This window comes from Rhamphochromis longiceps, linkage group LG9 (assembly GCF_057381845.1).
Source record: "Rhamphochromis longiceps isolate RC_006_pf linkage group LG9, R_longiceps_female_GT1.1, whole genome shotgun sequence".
NCBI classification, from domain to species: domain Eukaryota; kingdom Metazoa; phylum Chordata; class Actinopteri; order Cichliformes; family Cichlidae; genus Rhamphochromis; species Rhamphochromis longiceps.
The window spans coordinates 26,932,629-26,958,937 of NC_140565.1; the positions used below are offsets into that span (position 1 = coordinate 26,932,629).

A 26,309-nucleotide genomic window follows, 5' to 3' on the forward strand; every position below is an offset into this window, starting at 1 on the left:
AGAAGTTGCAACGCGCGTTTGCGTACATATAAAAGGCACTGTTTTTGTCCGCTAGAGAGGGATTTTCACAGCACATTCTGCACCACATCTCTGTGCGTTCATCATTTGTTTGAAGCCAGCTCACCTGGAGGAGATCTCCTCCATACCCGCTTCACACCCTGGAGGACGGGGCTGTGGCCCCCCCACACTCCCTAGCAGATCATTACATGGAGAAACCTTTGGAATGCAAGCATGCTGATCCACACAGGTATGCACACATGGGTATTCACAGACGCGGACTAAAGCTTTCTTGGCTGCTGCCTCAAAGCACACTGTGCGCTGTCTATCTTGCGTGCTGCACAATATCGTTTATTATTTAGTAAATATTGATATCTATGACTAGCTAGTTTATTGTGATGGTGCTTTGTTTTCTCTATTATTATGTTGCTCTTTGTTGTTTGCTGTCTCCTCTGTTTGTTTTTTTTGTTTGTTTGTTTTTTTTTTTTCTCCATACAGGTGACCCAGGAGTTCTTTTTTTTTTTTTTCTCTCTCTTCCCCCCCCCTTCTCACCGTCTCTTCTCCCCTTTGGTTTTCTTTCTTTCTCTCCCCCTCTTTCTCTCATTCATTCCCCCTGTCCTATTTATTAAAAAAAAAAAAAAAAAAAAAAAAATGACAAAGGATGAACTGAAGCTCTGCCATCACGTAATGTCGCATACTGCTGTTTCTGATGTCATTTAAAAAAATAAAATAAAATAAAATAAAATAAATCTATATTTATACCGTTTTAAAAAAAAAAAAAAAAAAAAAAAAAGAAGCCAGCTCACCTTCTGCAACCACTTTTCCGAGTATACGCGCTTCTTTTGCGGTTCGGACTCCTGATATTTCTTTGGAGGTGGAGGAACACCAAAGTAACTGGTTAAAGGAGCTTCTTCAACATTTTTAAGAGTTCGAAACACATGTCTGTCCTCCTCCAGAAAATCTTATGTACACAAATGCGCGTTGCAACTTCTTATCTTGTGCGCGTTTTTTATTTTGACAGCGAATGCGAACCTGCGGACCACTTATGTGCACCCCTGGTAATGTGTTCTGTTTGCAGTAAAAATCAAGTGGATGAAACAAAGAGGACAAAGAAAAAGAGTACTTTTGTAATTTCTGGCTAATTACTTGAAGCTGGACATCAACAAAAGCTGGGATCATTTTACATAACTTTTAAGAAGGAGTCCTGTATCATGCTCTCCACCTGGTCTACCAGCACACTGTACTCTGCTTCACAAATGCTGTGTTTCCTCTTGGCACTTTCTTTCAGGCATTTTATCATCTCTCTGTGCATTTCTGGTCTGGATGCAATAAGTTCCAGCTTCTTGAGCTGCTCAGCGGGATCCTCTGGAATATTTGGGATTTGTAAAGCTTTGAACACAGCGGGAGCAAATTTCCCATAGTGAGCCGTGGAACAAAACACTACGGGACACGAGCCATCCTGCAGCCTATCAGCGACGAATTTAGCCACAGCCGTGTGTGTGTCCATGACGTAGCCCGTCTGTGTGTGAACTCTCTGGATGGCGGCCAAGCAGTCATCCTCAGAGCACCAGCCAGACAGCACTTCCTGCTGAATCGTGCCAAGAAGAGGCTCGGGAACCTGAAAGTGCTGCTGTCTGTCTAAGCGTGTGAACAGGTCCTTGACAAGATGGCTGTTTCCGTCGGAGACGTGGTAGATAAACCTCTCGAGGTTGGAGGACTTCAGGATATCTATAGCGGGGGAGTGGGAGAGCATCAGAGACCGTCCCCGAAGATCGTACTGGCCTGTCTTGATAAAGTCAGTGATGACACGGTTGTGGTTGGATGCACAGATAACTTTTCTTATCGGGATGCCCATTTGTTTGGCGTACACAGCTGACATGGCATTGCCAAAGTTGCCAGTAGGGATGCAAACATCAACGGGATCGCCGAATTTGATGACACCATCCCTGCACAGATCCAGATAGGCTGATGAATGATAGACCACCTGAAAGAGGAGAAAATGTTAGTAAAACTTTGCTTAGTGTTGCCAAAATAATACTGCCCTTGTGACTGACTAAAAATCACAGACTTTTAGCAAGTAAGTGAATTCCTGAAGAACAGCAAAACACCTGGATCAAACTTTTGGTGTTTTCACAACAACAGAATGGGAAACACAATAAAATTTCACTTTACAATAACGTTGTATTCCTGTTTCTGCATTTTAAAGAAAGACTGCATACTGGGGTCATAGTTTGAAGTTTAGTTCCACTTCCTTGCAGCACAAACCAGAAATGGACACCACTCACCTTCAAAATCAGTTTTTTAAAACACGTTGGCTGCAGCTCTGAAACAACCATTTTTGGTAACCATGGAAGTCTGCTGGCAACCAAAGCAATCACAATGTTGGCTACGAAAAAGCTTATTAAGATGTAATGTTATAATTAAATGCTTATATTTATAAAAATCAATGTCTTCTTGCAGCGACACTCGGTGATCAGCAACCTACCTGTGGCAACAGGCGTGCCCAGTTGATGGAGTTGCCGGTGCTGAGGACTGTGCCGTACTCTACAGCGAGATGCCCTGTCAGCCCCGCCTCCCCAAACATCCTCTTGATATTTCTCTGGCAGAAGTCAAAGTCTGACAGGACGCTGACACCCCTGGCATTGCCCTCCCTGTAGCTCATCATCTGGAGCTTCTGAATCTCACTCACTCCTCCCTCCGGGAAGAACACCAGGACACCGGTGCGGTGTCTGTCAGTGCCGCTCAGCCTGCTGAAGCCACTGAGCACTGCACTGCCAGTGTCTCCAGATGTGGCTACCAGGATGAGGTAGTTGCACATGGGTGGGAGGCAGTAGGCAAAGAGCTGAGGCATCAGCTGCAAAGCGAGGTCCTTGAAGGAGGCGGTGGGGCCGTGAAAAAGCTCCTGAATGTACTGATTGTGGGCGAGGTGTTTTACAGGTGCGACAGCCTTGCTGCCAAAGTTTGACCCATACGCCTTGAATATCATTGTTCTGAGATCCAAAGCAGAGATGTCCAGAGGGTGGATGCACTTTTCAAGTAAAACTAACGCTCGCTCTGGGTACGACATCTCAACTAACCTCTGCCATTCGCGTGTGCCTATCTTTGGGAAGCCATTTTTGGGAACATAAAGTCCTCCATCTGGAGCCAGACCCTCCACAACCACATCACTAAAGTATATTTTCTGCTTGGACAATCCTGCGCTATCACATCGGGTTGAAATGAATGTTTCTTCATCACTTTTCTGGTATCTCTCCACAGCTTTCAGCACCTTCTCTGCTACCTCCTCCACTGTGTCTCCTGTTCCACACAGCACCCTCACATCCAGCCATTTCTCATAAAACTGTTTCCTGTAAAGCAAAATGTCCCTCATGGATACCCCTTCCTCCTGGCCCACTATCCTGTTCACCTTCATGCTGGTGAGTCTCTGTAAGATGTCCTCACTGTCCACATCCAGGTAGAAGACCAGCCCGCTCTGTTTGACATGCTGCATTGCTTCAGCATGAAGAGGATTAGAGCCCGTCAGGGAAACAACACACCCAGAGGCAGAGAAGTTACACAAAGCTCGACCTTCTTCCTCCAAGAAACACCTTCCGCCAACTGCTGCCAACTTAGCGGCAACAGGCATCTTCCATGCCGTCTCCAAGACATCATCATCAACATCTATGACAGGGAGTCCCAGTTTGTGGGCCACTATCTTCCCCACCGTAGTTTTTCCTGCTCCCGGAGGACCCATGAGCAGGATGTTCTTGTCTCCCAGGCAGGTGGATCTGGCGGAAAGCCATGATTTTTGTGTAGACAGTGAACTCAGGCACCATTTGGCAGCTCTTATTGGAAGCTGGCTTGTATTCAGTAAACCCATTCCGCAATCAAATGACAACTGCCCTTACCCCTGTGAAAAAGAACATATTTCAGTTTTCTTTCTTTCTTTTTTTTAGAACAATGGTATTCTAAGATTATAGTACACCTAAATTTACAAGTCAGCATGTTAGCTTTTTGACAGACCTTGAAAAGTATTATATAATCTTGTCACACACCCGAACATCTTAAAGATAAGAAGACACCGTTCTAAAATCATTATCTCTTCCATTTAGACAATAACTCTTATTGCTTTTACATTGGCCCTAAAAAGCCATACCAAAGGTGTAAATGTAAACAGAAATTTTTCTGATTACATAAGATGGGTAATAATAGACCTACCAAGCATATATGCAGTTACATTGCAAGTACATTTAAGTGCATTGACAGGCACACCTCCCCCTTTTTAGTCACATGCACTGATGTCCAAATGTGGTGAAAACTGTCCCACTTTAGGCACAGCATTTCTATGCCTTCTCCCTCATTGTACACAGCGAGAGGCTCTAATTTACAATGGCAGCTGTTGTGATATTTTGATACCATGGTAGCATTTACAGGATATTGTTTTATTGTGATATTATACAGAAAAGAGTTACTCAATAAGGCCCATTTAATAGTTGTTTTTCTCTTTCTCTGTGACCCAAGAATTAATGTGTAAGACTCACAGGCTGGTACCCCAAGGTCGAAAATACCACAGAGACGAGACCACTTCCTTACTCCCATCCTCCCTTTTTCTTTATCTCTTAGAAAAAGGCTCGTTAAAGGCCAGGTGGTTTGTTTCAGAATTCATTAATGAAAGAACTCTGTATTCTATGTCTAGGAGTGTATTTTGCTGGGATGATCATAAATTGTAGCTGAACTGATAAACTACACACAGGATACTTCTTTGCTCACAAGGCAGGAAGACGTTTCCTTATTTGGTCTGTACCGGTTTGAACTGAGAACTTGCTGACACACGAACCTTTTTTTCCTCTATATAAGCTGTTATGTACTAAATAAACCTTTGAGTCGATTTGGGAAGATAACCTGAAGCAGTCTGTGTTTCCTTGTTCTCCCAAGCTGCTCCCGACGTCGTAACTAACCCAGCTGAATGGCATACCTGAGTGTTACTTTAAATAATTAGGAATCTTAGAAGGAAAGGACAGAACTCTGCTTATCGCTCGTGCCTTGGAGGGAAAACCGGGATGGACATTTTTTTCCTTCAGCAGCGAGATGATTATCAGGCAGAAGAAAAGATAATATCTGCTGAAGATATCAGTATCTGATTACTGGGAGGTGGGGTTAACAAAATATCAGATAACATCATAAAAACAAACCTCCGCTTTGATTTTATACAAGTTGGTAAGCTTGTATAAAACAAGATAAAGTGCATCTGTCCTTCAGATGCCTGATGTGAGTTTTAACCTTCACACGCAAACATGTGCTTTACCCCATATGCAGTCTGCGGGGGACAAACTAGAAAACTCGAATTCATTGCAAGAACTTTTTTTTCATAATTCGTACAGTTCAATAGTGTTCAACAGCAGCATAAAAAGTATTTATTTGTTTTTTTAACGTAGGTCAGTTTGTTTCATTTAAATGGACCGTTAAGGTATAATTACAGATATCAGTAGCATGCTTAGATTTCTGCTTTCGAAGTTTAGAGAGTTAGCCGAGGAATTTAAAGACAGCTGCAGTTGTAATTACCAAGCTTATAAGCTTTGATAAAATATCGTAAAAGGCTGGGATAACTTCTCGGCTTATTCAGGACACTCGCAGATGACCGTAAATGAAATTGAATGAGCAATACACTTACGCAAATAACGACTTTCCATAAGCTCCACCTGTTAATAAATGACTTTGTAAATTACGTAATTCTGTGATCTTGTTAGTTTACACAAGGAAATGAACTCTTTGCTGCAACAGTCTCCACAACAGTCGCCATAAATAACTATGGTGAGCCTAGAGGGACAAAATTATATTTATCACTGGAAGCAAAAAAAGAAAAGAAAAAATGCTTAACTACATATAAATTCAGCGACGTTTTAAACTGTAACCAAACAGCTTGGAAGTTGTAGCAAACATCTAGAAAAATCCACAAAACAAAGAGAAAATCTGAAGGCAAAGCTGAACTCTTTACTGCTTTCAAGTCTGCCTCGAAAATCCCCCCTCTAAACGCCGAACAAACTTCACGCGAAAATAGCATATAGCCCTAGTAATCTTAAAGCAAGAGGAGAAGAATATTTTATGCAATTTAATGGATAACGTGAAACATTTTACATTTGCAACTTTCAAAAATAACAAGATATAACCCTAAATGAGACACTTTCCGACCGCTCATGAACGCAACATCTGCTGTTCTTGTTTCCTAGCAACTAGCCGGTGTCAAACAAATTTGGACAATTTAAGGCCATTAGCCTTCAAAAGAAGCTACAGCACTCTTTCGTTAATCGCCTCTTTATTCATGATGTCTGAAGATGTCCATCCTCCAGAAAGTGCCTTCAATCTCCTTCCAGTGGAAGACAAAAAGAAGGAAAAAGCGCCCAGGTAAATTGCTTCAACTTAGCTCAAAGTACGCAGTTAGCTTTAAAGTGTTATTTGGGGTAAACAAAACAAAATCACGACATCAGTTTGACATTAAAGTTTTACAAAGTCTTTTGGGTTTTTGTTTGTTTGTTTGCTTGTTTTGTTTTCCAGAAATAACTAATAAACTTGGCGTAAGTAGTAAATTGTAGTTTTACAGAGAATTTTTTATTAAAATAAAGAGAAAAGAAAAACATTCCTATAGCTTTGTTTTTATTTGCGTTTTTAAATGTTTGCTTTTAGTTTTATGGAGATTGTTTTTAGAGTATGTTTGCTCATTTTTATTGAAACGTTTTGGTGTCTGTTAAAGGTTTCTTTTTTCCTTTTACGTATGTAAAGAGTTAATTAGAGAGATTTTATACTTGTTTGATGTTTTAGTAAAGACTCTGGATTCATGATTCCTTGTAAACTTTTACTGTGTGTAACTGAGGAGACATTACATGCAAGTAGCTTGGTGGGAACCCAGTCCTGTTAGACATTTTTCCTGCGTGCATGCGCAGTGAACTGTTCGCTTCGAACAGGTATGGTAAACCCCCACTAGTCAGATGTTCTACACTACTGTAAATTTAGATTAGGTCGTAAAACAGATACGCAGCTTTTGGACGGTATTTTAAAAATAGTATAGGGGGGGAAATCCAGTATTGTGTAATAATGTAGTTGATTTAATGTTCTTTCAGTTTGTTATGTAAATTAAAATGAAAAACTAAAAAAACTCATCACTACCTATTTTGTTGACGAGTTTGACTTAAAAATAACAGCAGAAAAGACTAAAAATAGTGATTTATAATATTACATTTTGTGAGTACAGTATATCAATTCAGTTTTCTTTTATTTTAAAGCATAGTTTTCATTTGTTTTTAATTAAAATAATAATAATTTTGTTTTTAAGTTTTTGTAGTGATTGCTTCAACTAATGTGTTGCTTTTTCTTTTTTTAAGGTATGTATCAAAATTCAGGCCTGCAGTTATGTTGGAGAGAAAACTGGTGAAGGAGCCGATAAGGACGATGGGACCTGCCAGAGTGGAGTTGCCATCTCCAGAGAATTTCCTCAAGAAGCATTCGAAAGAGCCCAAACTGCCTGAACGTGAGTTCATCTGTCACACCGTTTTATTAGCGTGTGGGTTTGCCTTGAGATGGTGAATATGAGCTTCTTGGCATTGCATCTTTCAGAGACACAGAGCTCCAAAGATGTTCATAAAACCTGCTCTTTCACTGAGAGGAAACCTCCAGTCCCCAGAAGGAATGACAAACCACTGATGGGAATTCACACCAAGAGGGACTTTTTAAAGGAAACACCTGAACTGGTGCCAATGAAACCACAGCCTGCATGCGTAGACACCAGCAAGGGGCACAAACAGGTGCTGGAAAACTCAGGGCTTGTCCCAAAGTTCATCACACGAAAGGTATTTTCCTACAGTTGCTGCTTGCAGTCTTTTAAATATCAACATAAGGCATGCTAGAATAATATCATGTTTATATTTGCTCATAAAACACACCCTGCATGAAGGACTTTGGTAGAGTACCAGCGTACCTCCAGCAGCGCAGCGAAGCAGAGAGGAGGGCTCGAGAGGAGTATGAAAACTTTGTAAAAGCAGAGCGGGAGCAGAGGGCCATGAAACACATGACAGAGGAGGAGAGACAAGCCATCCTGAAGGTAAATAAATGCAGGGGAACCATGCTGGATCTTACAATTTAGTGGATTTAACTTGAGTTATACAGGGTTTTGAACTTCAGTTATTCACATGCATTAACACAGTGAAGCTGTAGGATGACAGTTAGATTGTTCTCAGTTAAAGTAAATGTTGAGGGTTCTTTGTCAGAGTACAGTTTTTCATTTAAACTTGATTTTTCTATATAAGGACTTGCAGTAGGAAGTCAGAAGACTAGCGGGACCATCGATATTTAACTTTAGATCCTTGATTTCTCAATGTGGGCATCATTATTTTGTGTTTAAGCTTTGCCTCGTGTGAGTAGGTGATATGGTATCCAGTGATTCATATGGCACAGAACAATGTTAATGTTTAGCCATTAACACGACACAGTGTCTGTCCCTGTGCGGGGTATGAGGCACAAAAACTGAGATCTCTGAGATCATTCCAGCAACATTTTCTGAGTTTAATTATAAAAATGTTCACAACTAAACTTGTATAAAGTGCATGTAACATCAAATTAATTAGAACTCTCATACTCGTGTATACTGTTTTTTAGTTCAAGAGATTTCTCCTCCTTAACTGCTGCACATGCAAAAATAAACAACAATACACCAAAGCCAAATCTGGCTGCAAAATATCAGTTTTCCTTCCTTACTCAGCAGGATTTCTTAGATAATTACCCTCTGTAACATCTCTGACTGATGCCTGTTTACTCAGAAAAGCCTTGAATACAGATAGTCTGTCTTGTGACATTGATGCGTTTCCTTCCCCAAATCTTCTGTCCAGCGCCTGAAGGAGACCTGGGATAAGCTACATCACGAGTACCAGGCCCTTCCCCTCATCATCGACACTATGTCACAGAGGGCCACCAAGGACTGCCTCGAAAGGCAAATGAAGCAGCTGGAGGACGACATCGACTTATTCGAGAGGTTCAAAATCATCTACATACCTAACGATGATTAAACTCAGCAGAGATGAGATGCAGTGTAGTGAATGTTGTTATTTGCCCCATTCATGAGGAAAATAAACTGGTTGATTTACTGTATATTTTTTGCAGTGTCAGTTCATTTTTTTACAAAGCTAATACAAAATACAAGATTTTTTTTCAGACAAACAACACTCACATGAATTTATGACTTGGGCCACTTCCATGTGTAGTCCAAAAACATAAATTTGTTGTGCTGTGTCATAACATGAGAGAAAGTTTTGGCTGATGATGACGAACCCTGCTATTTAGTTTCTGTGAGATTTTAACAGAGGAAGAAAAGCTCAAAACATAAATCAGGTTACAAGCTCAACACCGACTTCCTTTAACCCTCTTGCTCTTTTAAAGCTATCAGGGGAAAGTAGATTACAAGGTTGTTGTTGTTTTCCAGCATGATCTCAGTTTAAACTGAGTTTTGAGGATGAGTTCTGGCAGAAGATCAACCCTTAAGATACTGAAACTATGACTGTTCCCTCCTGCGCTCATGTCCCTTCCAACGTTTGGCCTTTTGAGTTTGAAGGTTGTTTCATGACTAAAGCCCAAATGATGCAGGATTTTTAAGAGCAATACTAAATTCACTATTTTGGGCATTTAAAATTCTGATATATCAGCCAATACATTTTTTTCTGTCAGTCACATGTAAGATAAACATCTTTTTCTGGCATTTGTTGTGTAGCTGCCAAGAGGGAACTTGCAGAGTGTCCTCTTTGGGGAAAACAATGCAATGTCAACACTCATATCATGGTTGAACGGTGTTTCTCTGATGTTGTCATTACTTTATAAATTTTCACTTGTCGCCCAGTATAAATAGCTAATATCCAAAACCATCAGACTCTATTCACAACTTTTCTTTCACGTTATTTCCATTACTCACAGTTCCAGTTAAATTAGGACAGTCGACAGTTGCAACGTGACACTTTAATACAAGTTAAATGTAAGTCAAAGTGGCACATGAATTTGCAAAATAAATGGAAAAACATTTTACAATAAATCTAAATGTTTGCTTTTGTCTGTCATGTTTTTGAGCCCGATGTGACGTCAAAAAACTTGGCAAGTCATGTACTAAAATTTTCCTCAGACTTTCTGATTTGTTTGACACTTGTGCAGGACTGTGCTGTTAACTGAAGTTTTTATTTCAGTTGGGCAGCACAGCAGTGGAGTGGCTAGAACAGTTTTTTCATAGCAAGGAGGTCTCGAGTTTAAATCTATCAGTCACTTGGTGCCTTTCTGTGTGGGTTTTCTTTGGTTCTCCAGCTTCCTCCCACAGTCCAATGACATGCTTGTTAAATGAAATTTGGCCTTCATTTGAATGGTGATCTGTCTCTTGCTGTTAGCCTTTTGATGGATTGGCAAGCTGTTCAAGGTGCACCCCAAATTTAACTTTATAACAGCAGGTCCAGCCTTTTCACAACACTAAATTGGATAAGGAGTTAAGAAAACGAATGGATTTTGGCTTTCAATAAGTATCAGAACAACGTGATCTCAGCCCCTTAGTTCTCATTTACAAGTGTCCTCCATGAAATCCCAAATTCACTCCCCCACAAGGCTGTGGCTGTGTTTACTTCAGGTCACATTTCTCATTTTGTTTTTTCTGATGAATTACCCACTATTTCCCCAAAGTAATCACATTACATTGTTGTGATCTCAATATCGACCAAAGTAATTGCAATTACAATTTTTACTGTCACTGAGCAGCCCTTCATTCAAGTGGATTTTCAAGTCTAGCTCTTCTTTTCTCCTTCTGTGAATACATAAATCCAGAGCTAAAATTTAAGCATTTATTAAATGACAAATAATTTCTTATTGTGTTCCTTAAAAAGTATAATCCCTCAGAAAACTGAATAAAATTTACTGCTTACGTACTGAACCAATCATTTGTTGTTAGATTTCTTTCCCCCTTCCCCCGTCTGCAGTGGCCTGCGATGCGGCCACGAGCCAGCACAGCATCACATGAAGCTGATTATCCATGTAAATCTCCACAACCAAAACAACGCTTTCCTTTTGCACAAATGACTCAAGCGTGATCGCACAGCCCATGAGGCTGGCTGGGACTCGTCTGGATGCCTCGCCTTCCTATTTTCCCTCTCTGCTTTGTGAGTGGGCGCTGAAAAGAAGGCAACAGTAACAGTAAGTGATGATTTGTTAACAACAGATTAGAGATGTTGCTCTGGATGTTAGTGAAGGTCGTATTTGAAGAAATGTTTCTCTACGTGTTACCACTTTTGTCTTGTTCAGAAGGAAGTAAGCTGTTTTTGTGTTTTCACTTAAGGTCACTTTCACGTGGATTCACCTATAAGTTGTGCCACAATGTCAGCACTGCTACAGATGGACAATGCAGAGATAAAAAAAAGAATTGTGGTATGTTTAACACCACGTTTAAACATCTATAGTGCTAAAGTATTGTTTGGTAGTTACTTTTACGGCTATTAGAGGCTATTATTCCCGTTTTTGCTACTTAATATCTTTTGTGGTTTTGTAATAAACAAAGCAGTAAAGACGACTGTCTGCTTTCAATTTTAGTTGTTTTTTTTTAATTCAGAGATTTAAAAAAATATATAACTTCCAAATTTTTTTGTTTATCAAGACACACAAGTCAACTAAATGAAACTAAAATGAAAAAGCAAAGCAATTTTATAGTAACGTAACTTAAATAAATATAAATAATTGATTAAAACAAACATCATCACACTATAATGATTGTAGCATATGTATGTATGTATGTATTGTTGTATCTTCCCAGCATATGTTTATACTGCCAATAATCGGTCCTGACAATAATTTGCCTGTCCTAGATAAAAGATGATTGGCCAGGCTACAGTCTGGACCTGTTCACCTATCCTGAGCACTACCATGATGACATCGAGAGTATTTACATTCCACATGGGGTAATCATGAATAGGTAAGAAAGGCCTACAACATCACAATGATGTCATAAAATTTTTTAAAATCACACGCTGCGTGAATATATGTTAAAATGTCACATTTTTACAGCTTATTGACAACAAAAGATTTCAGCCACTTCTGCTCCAATCGTATGGTAAATGGCCTGTATTTGTATAGCACTTTTCTAGTCCCCAAGGACCCCAAAGCACTTTACACAACCAGTCATCCACCCATTCACTCACTGGTGATGGCAAGCTACATTGTAGCCACAGCCACCCTGGGGCGCACTGACAGAGGCGAGGCTGCCGGACCCTGGCGCCACCCAGCCCTCTGACCACCACCAGTAGGCAACGGGTGTAGTGTCTTGCTCAAGGACACAACGACCGAGACTGTTCAACCCGGGGCTCGAACCTTGGCGAACTCCCAACTCTTGAGCCACAATCGCCCCTAATGAGGCATACGAGTAAAGAAAATAAAATACACTATTTCAGAATGTAGCGTTCAACATCACAGGTCAAAGGAGGACAATCTTTGTTTGAGCTTATTATTTTCCCAATACAACATTATGTTGCTTTACAATGACACGAAAACATTATATGCTATCCTAGATTTCTATATTAACAATGCTGACAGCATAAAACATCAAACTAAAAGGCATGAAACATCAAAGGGCTGTTGCCCTTAGGAGGGGGCTGCGATCTCTGAGTGTTCTCATTTGTAGTATGATTTGATTTGCTCTTGCAGGACCGAACGCCTGGCCCACTACATCATGGATGACTTTCGGGATGACAACATAATGGTCCTGTGTGTTCTGAAGGGAGGCTACAAATTCTGTGCAGATCTGGTGGAGTTCATCAAGATTCTCGGCCGGAACTCCAACAAGTACCTGGAGACCCGAGTAGAGTTCATCCGTCTGAAGAGCTACCTGGTGGGTAGTGCAGCAATCTATGAAAAAACTTTCATAAATTGCCTCAAAGGGCATTTTGCCCAGCATCTCCACCCTATGGTGTGACAGGTACGCTGTTAGATTTTTACATTTAATTAATGCTTTAAGTTAGGAATGTTTCACGTAGCTTTGAGCTCTCCATCAAGTCTCAGAACTGGACCTCTTAATTTTAATTGAGGTGTAGGTGCCTATTGGAGTAACTATCTGCCAAATCACATGGCAAAAAGTCTGTAAATGAGTAAAGGTGTAGTAGTTTAGCCATATGCTGCTATCACAAATTACAAGACATCTCTGTCTGTGCAATGAACCCATAAAGTTTATGGATGCACCTTGTTAACCAAGCTTGCCACTGTGGGCTGATAACTTGGAACTCCATCATTTCATCCAGATGTGATCACTTCTGGCTGAAAAACAACATGGCAGTAGGTAAACTGAGGATTTACAAACTAATGAACACATGGCAAATGTCAAAACATTACAACATATTACATGCTTTAATCACATCGTCCCATTTTTTTCCTTCTTATACACTCCAGCTCAAATATTAGTGAAATATTCTTGGTTCTAGCTTTCCACCTGGGAGGACTTCCTTTGCAGTTTTATATCAGTCAATTGACTGAATATGTTGTGTAAACAGACGAAGCAAGCAATGTGAGGATTCCAATCTCCTATCAGGAAGTGGAACATGCATTTTTACTGTGCTTTTTTGTTATTTTAACCTTAAATAAATAAAAGTAAAACAAAATCTTAAATGATAATGACCACAATTTTTGCGGAAGCCCTGCTTTCAACGCAGACTTTAGCCAGAGCCACCAGATGTCACTGTTGTTCATGTTTAATGTGAAACATTCACACAGGGCAACTCAAGGACGACTCATTGTGGAGTGACTGCATAGCTCAGGTCATGAAAATAGCAGTCTGCTAATTGGTGCAGCTGTTGCTGCCAAGAAAAACTGCTCATGTCATGATGGAGTCCAACACCTGGAATGCATAAACTGTGGAACGACGCAGCAGTGGTAACAATTATATCAACTGTCGGCAAAGTCACTTGTTTTATTGTGGTGTGTTTTGGCAAGCAGCACATCTGAAAGGATGTGATTTGTTTTTCTCTACATGTGGTCACATTTTTTTAGTCCCTTATGAGCACGGGGGAGGATTCACTGGCTTTCGTGGAGGTTAAAGCAGCGAGGACAGCCTAGTGATGCTGTGATGTTCCACGATATTAAGAAAATAAGGTTTTTATTTTTCTTAGGGCAAGGTTGAATGAGTTATTTAAATAATACCAAAATAAGTTCAACTTACTAGAGCTTTATTTAACTCTGTGAAGGCTACAGAAAATTAAGACAAAAGTACAAAACTGGCAGAAATCAACCTTAAATCTGAAAAGATATGATGACAAGTTAAGAGACCATACAAAAGTATAATCTTATATTAAAGTTCATCTGATTCCTGATCATTGTATTTTGATGTCAACAACATGGCTTGGGGTAGCGGTTGCTGTTACTGCACTGTAGGACTGTGTGTTTGAGTGATAATGTCATTAGTCAATCTCGCAGATCATGATGGAGACATGTGACCTGCCCCAGGCCAGGATTTTGTCCACGTCACTGCTGCTCTTATCCGAGTGATGCATCTATAGCAGCCCAAGTCTAACTTCAAAGCTTTCATTCTTAAAAGCTTTAAATACCATGCTTCCTCAGAGTTCATATCTTTGTTTATGTTCAGGACATTTTATCTCAAAGACTTTGTGAAATATGTCTCCCTATGTGCAGTTATGTACCACACAGTGGTAACTATATACATATATATATATATATATATATATATATATATATATATATATATCCCTGTATCACTATATCTTCTTTTCTGATGTTCCCATGGTGGCCTGTCTGATGAAGTAAAAACACCTTCATGTTTAAATCCAAGTTCAGCCAGTTCGAGTTCAACCGATCTTGGATTACAATTAAAATTTTTGAAACCACCCATAGCGTTCCTATTATATTAGCAAGAACGGTATTTTTTTAGTGTTCTTACGCCCCTGTTTTTGCAGGTGCGTCATATAATAGTGATACATTTCATTAAGCTTACTGATCAAGCATTCATTATTTTCTATCCTAACAATTTTGTTTGTAGCATTAGCTAGCAGTTAGCTGTTGATTCATACCATTAGCTAGCAGTTAGCTGTTGATTCATACCATTAGTTAACATATAGCTGCTAGTCTATTTAGAAAAAAAGCTTTTTATTCATAGTTTTAAGAAATTACTGCATTTCAAATATCTGTGTGAATGTTTAGATAATTTTTTATCTAGTGTTAGCTGTTAGCTAATAATTATAACTGTTAGCAAAATATTTAGTGAGATTTTACAATCATTTAATCACTTTAATATACCATATAATTTTATCATTAATGTGTATTTCTTTTCAATGGATATTCTCTACTGCTTATCCATTACTTTTACTAAATTATTATATTTTCTGACCCTTTTTCAAGCCTGTCAGGATCTGTTTGCTTTTTTAACACAGTGGTTCCCAAATAGTGTGCCTTAGATTTTGTGTCAACTAAGCATTTGTGTTGTCACTGTACAAAAAGTAACAAATGTAATTTAGATGTGCTATATTAGAACACATGAAATTCCCTGATTAGAGGCCCTGGTTATTGAAGTCAAATAATCACTATCATGTGTGGAGAAAACCCCGCAAAAGAAACTGTCAAAAGACACTACTGCAAAAGCTACGCTTCACCTGGACTGGGGTTGACAGCCTTCTGCCCAAGTGTATCATTTGCTGAAAGGAGTTATTAAGATACACTCATTCACGCATTCAGACACCAAAAAAGTATCCGATAACAAGATTGATGCAAGTTATATACAAGTGGAGTTTATTGCAGATGTAAGGATCTGTATTCCTGCAAGTTCCTTCATCTGACAATAGCAGCAAATGAAGAACTGCTGATATTCCAGATGACTTAGAGGCCATTTTCTCCAATTATGAGAATGGGTGTGCCTTGAAATTTTGGTGTGGCTTGAGCAAAAACAAATTTTGAAAACCAATGCAGTTAATTGAGGTTGCTGCAAATATCCCTGACTGTAAATCACAGTTAAAGGCAATTTATTGTAATTAACAGGAACCATGGAGTAACAAAAAGGGCAAAAATTACAATTGCTGGGTTGCAAAATAAAAATTAACTGCCCTCTTTTCATCTTCTCACCAGAATGACCAATCAACAGAGGACCTGCACATCATAGGATGCCGAGATCTGTCTTTTCTGCGTGGAAAGGTGTGTGTTTGTAATTAAGCAAAGTCAGGATAATGACATGGGATAAGGATATTTTTACATGCTGTTTTAAAAGAAACTACCCTAGCCTCAAGAGGGAGCTGTCAGTTAATCTGTCTTTAGGTAGAATTTTTTCCCAAGTGATCAAAGTCACACAGTTACATTTGTTAGACTTAGTCTTAGACAAGACCACACCGTTATGCTCTGACTTTTGAGGCTTGCTCACCATATCGTCCTACAGTCTCCAGGCTGGCCATGAATCAGAGATTTCAGGCAAATGAAGAAGGCAGATTTATTGACTGTTTGTCCCTGCTAATCCCTGGCAGGGAGGACTGAGGAGCCTGTAAGGACAGTCTGTGGCATTGTGAGGAATTACCCTGGAGTAAAAAAAAACCACTGATGTTGAATTCTTTAAAGTTAGCTGTCAAAATGTGCTTTAGCTACAATATATTTTCACTTCGGTTAAGAAGGTCAGAGGGAATAAAAACAGAAAATCTGACAGGCACCTTACACAGAAAGCATGAATCATTTGGGGAAAAAAAATGTTGGTGCTCTTGTCATAATTCTTCCTCTGGACGGAAATGTTACACACAAGCCTCCCACAAGTCTCATACATTATCAACAAAACTAATCATCAGTCATCATCATTTCCTCGGCGAAATATTTCTGAGGCTCAGTTCCAATTCGAGTATGAGTTTCTTTGTGATGATGCCAGCATAATGTCAGCTCAGTGATGTAAATGTTATGTTGATCTGTGAGGTGACATGAACACAGAGCTGTGCCTGAGATGACCATATTAATGATACTACTACTACTTTGATTCGCATCACAGGGGGCATCTGCACAAAGTTTGGTGCACAGGATGACCCACAGCCAATTAAGTTTCTGAATTTTCCTCTGGCGCCATCGCCGGGTCACTATTTCAGTGATAAATTAACACTTATTCCTTCTAATGGTAATTAAAAGGTGTTACAATATTTAAAGAATAAACTAAGAAAGGTAAAATTGCAGTGGGTCTAAATCAGGAAAATATAGCTCTCCTCCTTCAGGTTAAATCGGGGATGTCAAACTAATTTTTTTATCGTGAGTCACATACAGCTCAGTTTGATCTTAAGTGGATCGGACAAGTGAAATACCTCTTTCTGTCACACATTTAATCCCTGAGATATCTTAATATAAGAAATGGCACAATTTCAACAGCATATCTCAGTTTTTCAAAACAAAAAAATATAAAAATACCTTAAAAGTTCAAAAGTGTATGCCCTCTTTCACATTTTCTAAAGCCATCCAGTGGGCAAAATTGGAGTCTTTGCACGGCCAGTCCTGGTCCACGGGCCGTATGTTTGACACAACTGGGATGGATTTTCAAAAGCCTGAAAACAGAGACTTGAGGAGGTGCAGACAACTAGTTCCCTCTTAGATCACTTGAATCACAAAACGTTAAAAGTTGGATGACCTGAAAGCCTTGTTTGTTCCAACTGGCCATGTACTGAATGCATGCCTCACTGAAATAAAAGCAAAAATCTCAATTAGCAGGTTTCTGACATGTTTTGTCCCCCCCAGAAAAAAAGAAAAACGTTGTAATGTTTACCAGCTTTAACTTGGTAAACATTACAAGTGATTCCCAAGGTTCCCAAAAATGTAATTACAAAAACAAGTCAAAACATCTCATTTACAGATCCTAGGAGAATCATAAAATCCTAGCCAATGATGCCATACACAGTGAAATAATTGCCAGTGCATATTTGTTGCCCAACTGGCTCCATAGTTTGCAGCAGGCAGTAAGACAGGTATGTTGTGCTGTAGTTCTTGTGTTCTTTACTTGTTCCTATTAAGCATTATGCAAGAGTGTTCAGGTGTAGACTGGGAACACTGGCCAGGCGCCCGCATTCTCTGCGATCACTCTCCCCAAAACCATAGATACTCTCCACCGCTCTCACAAAGAGTCCCATACACCCAGCCAAGGAAACAAGAATTCATTTGAAAGTGTGCAGCAGTGAAAGTGTGCAGCTCCGAAGTGACTTTTGCTCACTGTAGACACAGATGTTCATTACTGAGGAGAAGAGAATGAGTCGTCTGTGTTTTTGTTCAGGCGCTAAAAATACTGCCAACATCGCTGCTATAGATACCATCTCTAAGAAATTCAAAGACACAACACCGCCTTTATTTTTGCTTTGCTTGAACAGTATTAAAATTCAAAGGTGACCGTTCTCTAATCTTTTTCTCTCCTTGTTTTTCACATGTTACCAAGAGTGTGCTCATTGTTGAGGTGAGTGTGTGTGTATGTTTTTCTATTTTTGTCGGATAAATCCCTTCAATTAGAACCATTTCTGCCCCCTTTGAGACATCATTTACTTTTGAAAAGTCATTGTTGTTGTTGTTGTTGTTGTTGTTTATGTCAACGTAGGGGGAAAAAACTCATTCTGTTCCTCTTTGGGATCATGTTCCAGTTGTGAAGGTTTCTGGACTAGATTCAGACACACATAAGAACATGAAAAAAAAGCATGCTCTGATAGCTTCAGATGCAAAACAACGAACAGCTGCTCAAGCTCAATGTAATCTTTCTCAGTTATACGATGTCTTAGCTCTTAAATGAATGTAACAGAAAAGTTTTAAGTAACTGGAAATCCTCTCTCAGATGCCACTCATGTATTCATTAATCGCTCATCAATGCATTTACCTATTTCAGTTGATCAATATCTGTGCAAAAGTCTTGAGCTACCCCTCATTCCTTTTTATATTTCTGGGAAAATGGGAAATAGGTGCAGAAATTTATTGAGATTTGTCTAAGCATAAATAAAAATACAGTATATAACACAAAAACAGTCTTTGTACAGTTCTAACAAGCTTGAAAGTCAATATTTGTTTTTTGCTTTTTTCATTCTTCAACACAGTCTGAACTTTCTTGAGCAAGCTTTCTTTTCATTTCTTTAAGTAGTCTTCAGGAATATTTCTCCAGGCTTCAGGAAGCTATTCAAAGACCCCACACTGCTTCTATAATATTGCTAGTGTTCCCCATTCGACCGTGACCATTTCTGACGAGGTTTTAACAAACGCATGGATCAACAGAAGGGTCACATGGATCTCTAAGGTCTTGTGTCAAGTCTTTGCTGGATTTTCTTCCTAATTCTTAATGACATGACTTTCAGATTCTGTCCATCTGCTATATGTAGCTTTATGAGACCTGCTTCTTCTTCTTTTGTCCACTTATCAGGTTGGTGTCCTCCTAAGAGTTCTTTGGGAAACACCTCAATTGCATTATCTTTGGCATTTTTCATAGTGAAAAGTGTTTTTGTGACAGGCTGCTCATAAATTGTCTCAGAATTCCTCTGATGGACGTGTGCAAGGACTGAACACATGAAAACCAGCCAATGTCCAAAGGCAAAGTTTAAAAGACCTTCATAAAGCCTGAAAAACTTTAAAGTACAAAAAAATCTGCCTCCTCCTGGCAAGCAAAATATAAAGAAATCAGTTGTGGCTCAAGACTTTTGCATAGTACTGTATCTTGATCTTTTTTTTACTCTCATATATCCCACGTTCTTTCCTCCAAATCTCTTCCTCTCTTCCTTTGCTCTTCCCTCCCCTCAGGCCATAGTTGACACAGGAAAGACCATGAAGGCCCTTCTGAAGCATGTGGAGACCTTTGAACCCAAGATGGTCAAGGTCGCAGGGTGAGCCAGTCTGTGTTTTCCCCTGTAAAGGAAATGTCAAGCGTGTGACAAGCACAAGAAGATATCACTTGTCCACAGTCACTGCTATCTCGTGTCTGTGGGCTGTTCCTATGCATTCCCGAGATCACAGAAACATGATAAACATCTCTCACACATGGTTCATGTTGAAAGTTTATTTCCTCTGGATTGTGAAAACACTCCAAAAATGTACATTTTTAAAAATATTCAAGTCTTTGTCTTATCACCATGGTTTTTGGACCAATAAATGTCTTGAAATTAAACTGAAAAAGTCAACTTTTTGATATTGCATACATCATTTAACATTTGAGGGTAATTAACGTTATTATTTTGTATTTCAGGCTGCTTGTGAAGAGGCTCCCTAACATGGCTGAAAGTCTGACAGACTGTAACTATGCTCTTTGTTTTAACCTTCGTAGCACCCACACCGTACCCTACTTGCCAGTCTTTTTCATTTATTCTTATTCTTTCACTTTTTTCAAAGTTGAGATAATTTAGCAAATTGTTCGTTATTAGGGAAGTGTCCTGACCTGATAGTCCTCCCATAATTAATCCCAAAATACAAAAGAAGTGTGTGTTCAAGGTGCCTTGCCACATGACACAAGTAAGTGACCTCCTGGAGTTCAGGAAGTCAGTTTTTGAACAAATTAAACAAACAAGATATAGCTTTAGGTTACAAATATTAACTACTGGCTGCAGTCATGGGAAAAAGAAAGTATACTCTTGTTGAACTCTAAAGCCTTGCATATCAGGACATAATCAAAATGATCTAGTCTTTAGCAGGTTCTGAAATGACCTAAATACAACCTCATATGAACAATCATACATGATCTACGCCACGTCTTTATGTGTAATAGAAAAACTAAGCCAAAATGCAGGAACAGTAGGTTAAAACTAAGTACACTCCATGATTTTTTAGCTTGTAAAACAATCTTTAGCAAGTCATCATTTTATGTGGGATTTTATCAGTCTTTCACTTTGTTGTGGAGGAATTTGAACCCACTCTTCTTTACAATGTTGCTAATGTTGTTCATTAGGATTTGCAGTAATTCGCTTATGCACAGATCTTTACTACATGCCTCATTCACATGCATATTCATATAAGCACTTTTTCCTATACCTAAGCGCTGTGTCTAACATTCTCACACACACACTAACACACTAAAATAGAAGCACTGGAAACACAAAAAGCATCAAAGACAGTCCTTTTATGTCCAAATCAAATGAAAAAACAATTTTTTGAACCAAGCTTTGAACTGTGAACTGGCCTCCTGTGGCTAGTGGAGGTGTTGCAGATTTTCTCACATCATCTTTAGCTTAACTTTTCAGCTCTAGATACTGGTATTTAAAAATAAAAGTTTACAGCAGCTTACAGCAGGGTACTCAGAAGTATTAGCACAAATTTAAAAGTCTGCTACATTAAAAAAGTCACATACCTAGTTTTCTCTTTTCATTTAAATTTTCTTTCTTTGAGTTTAAGCTCTGGGTGTTAGATTTTCCTCCTAACATGTGTCACTTGTTTCTCTTGTTCGCTTAATCAGATGTGATGATTCAGGTGAGACTGCTTCATCAACACCTATCAGTCATCTTTAATTTGAGCTGAAATTTATTTGTTACACCTCATAATTAGTTCAAATAAAGGCATCAAAATGTGTATTTCTAGCTGTTATGTGCGATATCACAGCCACTCACTCCTGGTTTAGTCAAAAGACTAACATGGAATTTTTGTTTAATGTTAAACAAATCAGGATACTTAACATTCGTGTCTGTGTTTGCATTGTCAGATGTTGGATTTGAAATTCCCAACCGGTTTGTTGTTGGCTATGCCCTTGACTACAATGAATACTTCCGTGACCTGAATGTAAGTCTGACACTCCAAAGAGCTGAGAGAAAGGGATGAAAGAGACAGGAGGGGAGAGTAAACATAGTAAATCAAAGACGACATTTCTTTTGCCTGAAACCTAAACTCACCCAACAGGTATGCTCCCCGCCACGAGGAGATTTTACATGTAGGCAAAGTAGCTCAGAGCAGGTGGTTTCTGTCTGTGTTCACAAGGAGGTCTGTGTCACCCAGGACAGGAGTCACTGAATGATATGGATGATAGATTTTTTTACATGTAAGATAAAAATGAATGAAGTATTGTGTCTATTTTTTCCAGTTCCTGATAAACCATAAATGGTGAGTTTACTGGGTTGTATGAAGATGTAACCAACAGACTTGATGTACTAACCCCCCAAAATGATCTCAAACAGCGCTCATTAGCCAACTTGTGAGGTACATTAGTTCAACTGCTTGTTAAAACAAATATCTAATTCGCCAATCACATGGCAGCAACTTAGTGCGTTTAGCCATGAAGCCATGGTCAAGACAACCCGTTCAAACCAAATGGGGAGGAAAGTGTTCTTAGGTGACTTCGAACATGAACATTTTTTCTTGGCACACTTTGGCCCACAGCTCTTTTCTGACACAGTGTACCCACCTTGTGATGACTCCTTTCAGCAGGATAAAATCACCATAATATAGAGTTTAAATCACATCAAACTTGTTTCTTGAACATGACAGTGACCTCACTGTACTCAAGTAGCCTCCACAGTCACCAGATCTCAATCCAAGTTTTGGATTTGGTGGAACGCAATGGCGTCCACATAGAAGTGCAGCTGTCTAGTTCTGCAGCAACTGTGTAATGCTATCATGCCAGTACGGCCCCAAATCTCTGAGGAATGTTTCCAGGAACTTGTTGAATCTGTGTCATGAAGAATCAAGGCACTTCTAAAGACAAAAGAGGTCCAACCCAGTACTAGCAAGAGGTACCAAATACAGTGTACAGTGAGCGTACGTTGTTGTTGAGTCAAGATTCAAACTGTAGCACAAATATTAATCTGAAAAATTGTTCTAAAGTGCTTTAAGTTGAACAAAAAACACAGATTTATCCACTGCTTCTAAATGTTAGGATTAAGAAGACTGCTGTTTTATTTTAAGCTATGTAAAAGTTCCTCTGGAGAATAGAGTGGACTGCACAGCACCAATGGCAGCAGTTATTACCAATGAACTAATATCACAGTGCTTCACTTTACGCAGGGGTTCTAGGCAAGGATAGCTTCTCTGCCCTCCTTTGTTTTCCATTATCATTTATCCTGCTTCAACCTGCTAATTCAAGCATAAAATAAACTGAGCGCTATACCTGCAAAGCCTTCCTCTTCAATATCCAAATCCACACACTATTCACACTTTACAAATATCATCTATCTTTTGCACATTGTTAAATGCACATTTTTAATAGTCACCAAACTACAACCCAGTCTTAAAAACAGCAGAAGATAACCCTTAATGTTGAATTAGTCTATACCTATGATAAACTACTTATTTCCAAGCCCCCATCCACTTGGTTCAAATTCCTAGAAACTCCAACCTCCAAATGGCATTACACCACTAAGAGCAGGACACATGGTTACTTACTGTAAGCGCAATGTGCTTAACACAGAAGGTAAAAAATATTAAACCCTGTGTAGGTAACAATGCGTTAAGGTAGTGAAATAAGCTAAATAAATAAGCACTGGTCAGAACTCAAATAATAATGTACATGCATTTTATTTTTGTTCCATGTTTTAATTTGAGAAGGATTACCTCTTCCTGTGCTTTTATATCATTATTCTTTCTGCTGAAGCTCAGCACATGACCCACAATTTATAATTACTCTGTATTTTCCTTGCTTTCTTTAAATTACTACACAAGCATTTGCGCAATCCTTTTCTATCGGTTTATTTCTGTTTACTTTTAGTGGAAATATAGTAAAACATATGGATTATTTAGATTAGTTTTTTTCTTTAGGCTGTTGTTCCTCTGTAAATATTCTCACTTTCTTTTTGATATGAATTCAGTTTAATTCAAGTCTTTCTGAAAGCGATAAGTTCAAATCTATATGGACCCTGCTGTTTTTATCTGTGAAACGTGACCTCGAATTTACCTCTTACTCATGTGAAACACTAAGCTTGACTCCCATAGTCACGTACAGTATGTGCAGCATGCACTGTTTGTACTGTATGGTTGTGTGTGTGGCTCTTGTCCATGTTTGAGGGGGGTGGTATTCGTTATGAAAGTTTGAAGGCGTGTGACCTGTGGAATGTAGAGGTTAGGCTCTGATAATCAGACAGAGTTAAAGCTTACCCTCTTATCTGTCCTCATCCCACAGAAGAAATATGAGTTGAATCCCCAGGACACCCGAAGCTAGATTAATGAATGAGTCATATCTTTGGAGATCACTTTCTTCTCTTTTCAAATTTGCTGGTTTTTATGGTTTCATGCTGCAAATGGAATTTAAAGTTTGTAAAAATGATCGCAAAGCTAATTGTTTTGTTTTTTTATCACCCCTTGTCATTTCAGCATATCTGTGTCCTCAGCAGAACAGGAAAGATGAAGTACAAGATATGAGAAGACATGAAGCCATTAGTTATACTCAGTTTTACAGCAGCACATATTTCTCTCCCGTTGCTGTAACAATTTGGGAGGGGGGGTTGGTCTTCATTACAATTCAGTGCTGGATGGACACTGTGAAATGTTTTTATGTGTGAATTAAAAGGCATTTAATTCAGTTATTGCCTCATTCTTTATTTGCATGTTGATGAGATTCACACTGCAACAAAGAAAGTGTTAAATAAAAGAAAGACAAGCCGCCCACCAGGACAGGACGCTGGTGACAGATGGAGAGAGCTTATGGACGTTGGCATCCTCGTACCCGGATGACGCCCACAGCATACAGTGGGTACTGCATCTCCACACCACACTGTATCTGCTTGTTTCTGTCAGTGGGGGTTTTTTTTCCTGTGTAAGTTTGACCTTCTCTATATAGGATGATGTATGTGTAGCGTTTGACAGTAGATGTTTTTACTTTCACTTGCTAAAAGTTGCAATACCTTTGAGCGTAAGGCAAAGATGCACAAGCCTGACTAATTAGGAAAAATAATTTCTTGGCCCATGGGAGTCCACGTGGCCTTGACAAAAGTGCCGTGAAAGCTGGAAACTACAAAATTGTAATTTCAGTGTTACGTTACTTGAGTGACTTTTAAAACAAAAATTCTTTAGCTAAAAGAAAAATGAATTTTTGTTTTCTTAATCTATAAATAAATATGTGTATTTGTATTCAAGTCATATCTGACATTTACATTACTCTCAAGCCAAAACACATTAGCGGGAAACTGTATGTGGCCAACACCAATGAGAAATTTTACCTAACCACATAAAGATTACAGTACCATAACATGTGGAATATTTGTGCTAAAATACTAAAACCATTCAATTCATTTTGATTTGTATAGCGCCTTATCACAACCAAAGTCACCTCAAGGTGCTTGATATTGTAAGGTAAAGGTCTTACAATGATAGAGAGAAAACCCCAACAATTATTGATGACCCCCTATGAGCAAACGCTTGGCAACAGTGGGAAGAAAAAAATACCTTTTAACAGGAAGAAACCTCCAACAGAAGCAGGCTCAGAGAGGCTTTGCCATCTCCCTTGACCGGTTGGGCATGAGAGAAGGCAAACAGGACCTAAAATGAATTATAACTAATGAATAACTACAATAATAAATGAGGAGTGGTGTATAAACTCATACTAAGTCAAAGAGAAACACACAGTGCATCATGGGAAGCCACACTCTCATTTTAAATAAAGTAAATTTTAATTTAAAAAAAAAAATATATATATATATATATATATATACAGGAAATGCCCTTAGCTTTAGTGTTTAGTAGCTTGGTCAAAAAAAAAAAAACTAAACTAAAAGGAGCATACACACTCAGGAAACGAACTGAGACAAACCTGAATTGAAAGCAAAAGTTCAAAACTAAAGAATAACAAGTCATAAAAAATAGTCCTCAGCCAGTCATAGTTGAAGTGCAAAGCAGCCTTGCTTTCATAAAGGAATTTAACCAAATTATAAACATTTGGCAACCAGATGAGTCGAGTCCCTTACTGAAAAGAGACTCAAATTGTTGTGTTGGGAATCCACCTGCATTTAAAAACGAGACAACAATTATTTGCAAACTTTTGCCACTCTGTCTGAGAATGATTGCAGTCAGTCTGAGTCATACCATAATCAATGGAGACACTTTGTCTCTCACCAGGCGAACTCTGTAATCACCTTCTGATTGAAACTGGTTGCCCAGAAGTTGAACGACCAACAAGCTCAACATCTGGGCAACGCGAGTACTTGTAATCGATGTCTGACGTCTGACATCAAAAATAAAATCGGGTAACCATCAATTTTTCCTACTCATGAGGCCTTTTACTTTAGTGTGATTGAGACGCAAAGAATCACTGCATATTTATATTATGTATGTATGTTTACTGTCTGAGCTCCTGATTTCCGGAAAAAAGGCTTGCTCTACACTTGCCACATTAAAATATCTGCAGTCTAGAGGAACCTTCTCTACAAACAAACACACACACACACTCATAGTGAGGT

The 26,309-nt window shown here is 39.0% G+C and overlaps 3 protein-coding genes across 3 annotated transcripts; 2 read left to right on the top strand and 1 right to left on the bottom strand.

Annotated features, from left to right (window-relative positions):
• Window positions 1-712: 712 nt before the first annotated feature.
• Window positions 713-6,041, bottom strand: thnsl1 (threonine synthase like 1). Its single transcript, XM_085419089.1, has 3 exons — window positions 5,648-6,041; window positions 2,483-3,886; window positions 713-1,981 (listed from the first exon to the last, which is right to left on the bottom strand). Exons 2-3 carry the CDS (start codon window positions 3,854-3,856, stop codon window positions 1,178-1,180), a joined length of 2,178 nt encoding a protein of 725 aa, XP_085275215.1. The 5' UTR covers window positions 3,857-3,886; window positions 5,648-6,041; the 3' UTR covers window positions 713-1,177.
• Window positions 6,042-6,173: 132 nt separating this feature from the next.
• Window positions 6,174-9,169, top strand: enkur (enkurin, TRPC channel interacting protein). Its single transcript, XM_085419090.1, has 5 exons — window positions 6,174-6,378; window positions 7,353-7,498; window positions 7,585-7,817; window positions 7,922-8,068; window positions 8,853-9,169. Exons 1-5 carry the CDS (start codon window positions 6,296-6,298, stop codon window positions 9,027-9,029), a joined length of 786 nt encoding a protein of 261 aa, XP_085275216.1. The 5' UTR covers window positions 6,174-6,295; the 3' UTR covers window positions 9,030-9,169.
• Window positions 9,170-11,046: 1,877 nt separating this feature from the next.
• Window positions 11,047-24,416, top strand: prtfdc1a (phosphoribosyl transferase domain containing 1a). The gene is made up of 10 exons (XM_085419091.1): window positions 11,047-11,178; window positions 11,321-11,409; window positions 11,844-11,950; window positions 12,679-12,862; window positions 16,096-16,161; window positions 18,410-18,427; window positions 19,747-19,829; window positions 20,189-20,235; window positions 21,632-21,708; window positions 24,229-24,416. Exons 2-10 carry the CDS (start codon window positions 11,359-11,361, stop codon window positions 24,274-24,276), a joined length of 681 nt encoding a protein of 226 aa, XP_085275217.1. The 5' UTR covers window positions 11,047-11,178; window positions 11,321-11,358; the 3' UTR covers window positions 24,277-24,416.
• Window positions 24,417-26,309: the final 1,893 nt, after the last annotated feature.

Coding starts and splice junctions, on each gene's coding strand:
- thnsl1 (XM_085419089.1), bottom strand. CDS start 3,856: ATGGGTTTACTGAATACAAGCCAGCTTCCAATAAGAGCTGCCAAATGG. Junction 1,982..2,482: donor GGGCACGCCTGTTGCCACAG/GTAGGTTGCTGA, acceptor CTCCTCTTTCAG/GTGGTCTATCATTCATCAGC.
- enkur (XM_085419090.1), top strand. CDS start 6,296: ATGATGTCTGAAGATGTCCATCCTCCAGAAAGTGCCTTCAATCTCCTT. Junction 6,379..7,352: donor AAGAAGGAAAAAGCGCCCAG/GTAAATTGCTTC, acceptor TCTTTTTTTAAG/GTATGTATCAAAATTCAGGC. Junction 7,818..7,921: donor CAAAGTTCATCACACGAAAG/GTATTTTCCTAC, acceptor CCCTGCATGAAG/GACTTTGGTAGAGTACCAGC.
- prtfdc1a (XM_085419091.1), top strand. CDS start 11,359: ATGTCAGCACTGCTACAGATGGACAATGCAGAGATAAAAAAAAGAATT. Junction 12,863..16,095: donor TCCGTCTGAAGAGCTACCTG/GTGGGTAGTGCA, acceptor TCTTCTCACCAG/AATGACCAATCAACAGAGGA. Junction 20,236..21,631: donor GGCTGAAAGTCTGACAGACT/GTAACTATGCTC, acceptor TTGCATTGTCAG/ATGTTGGATTTGAAATTCCC.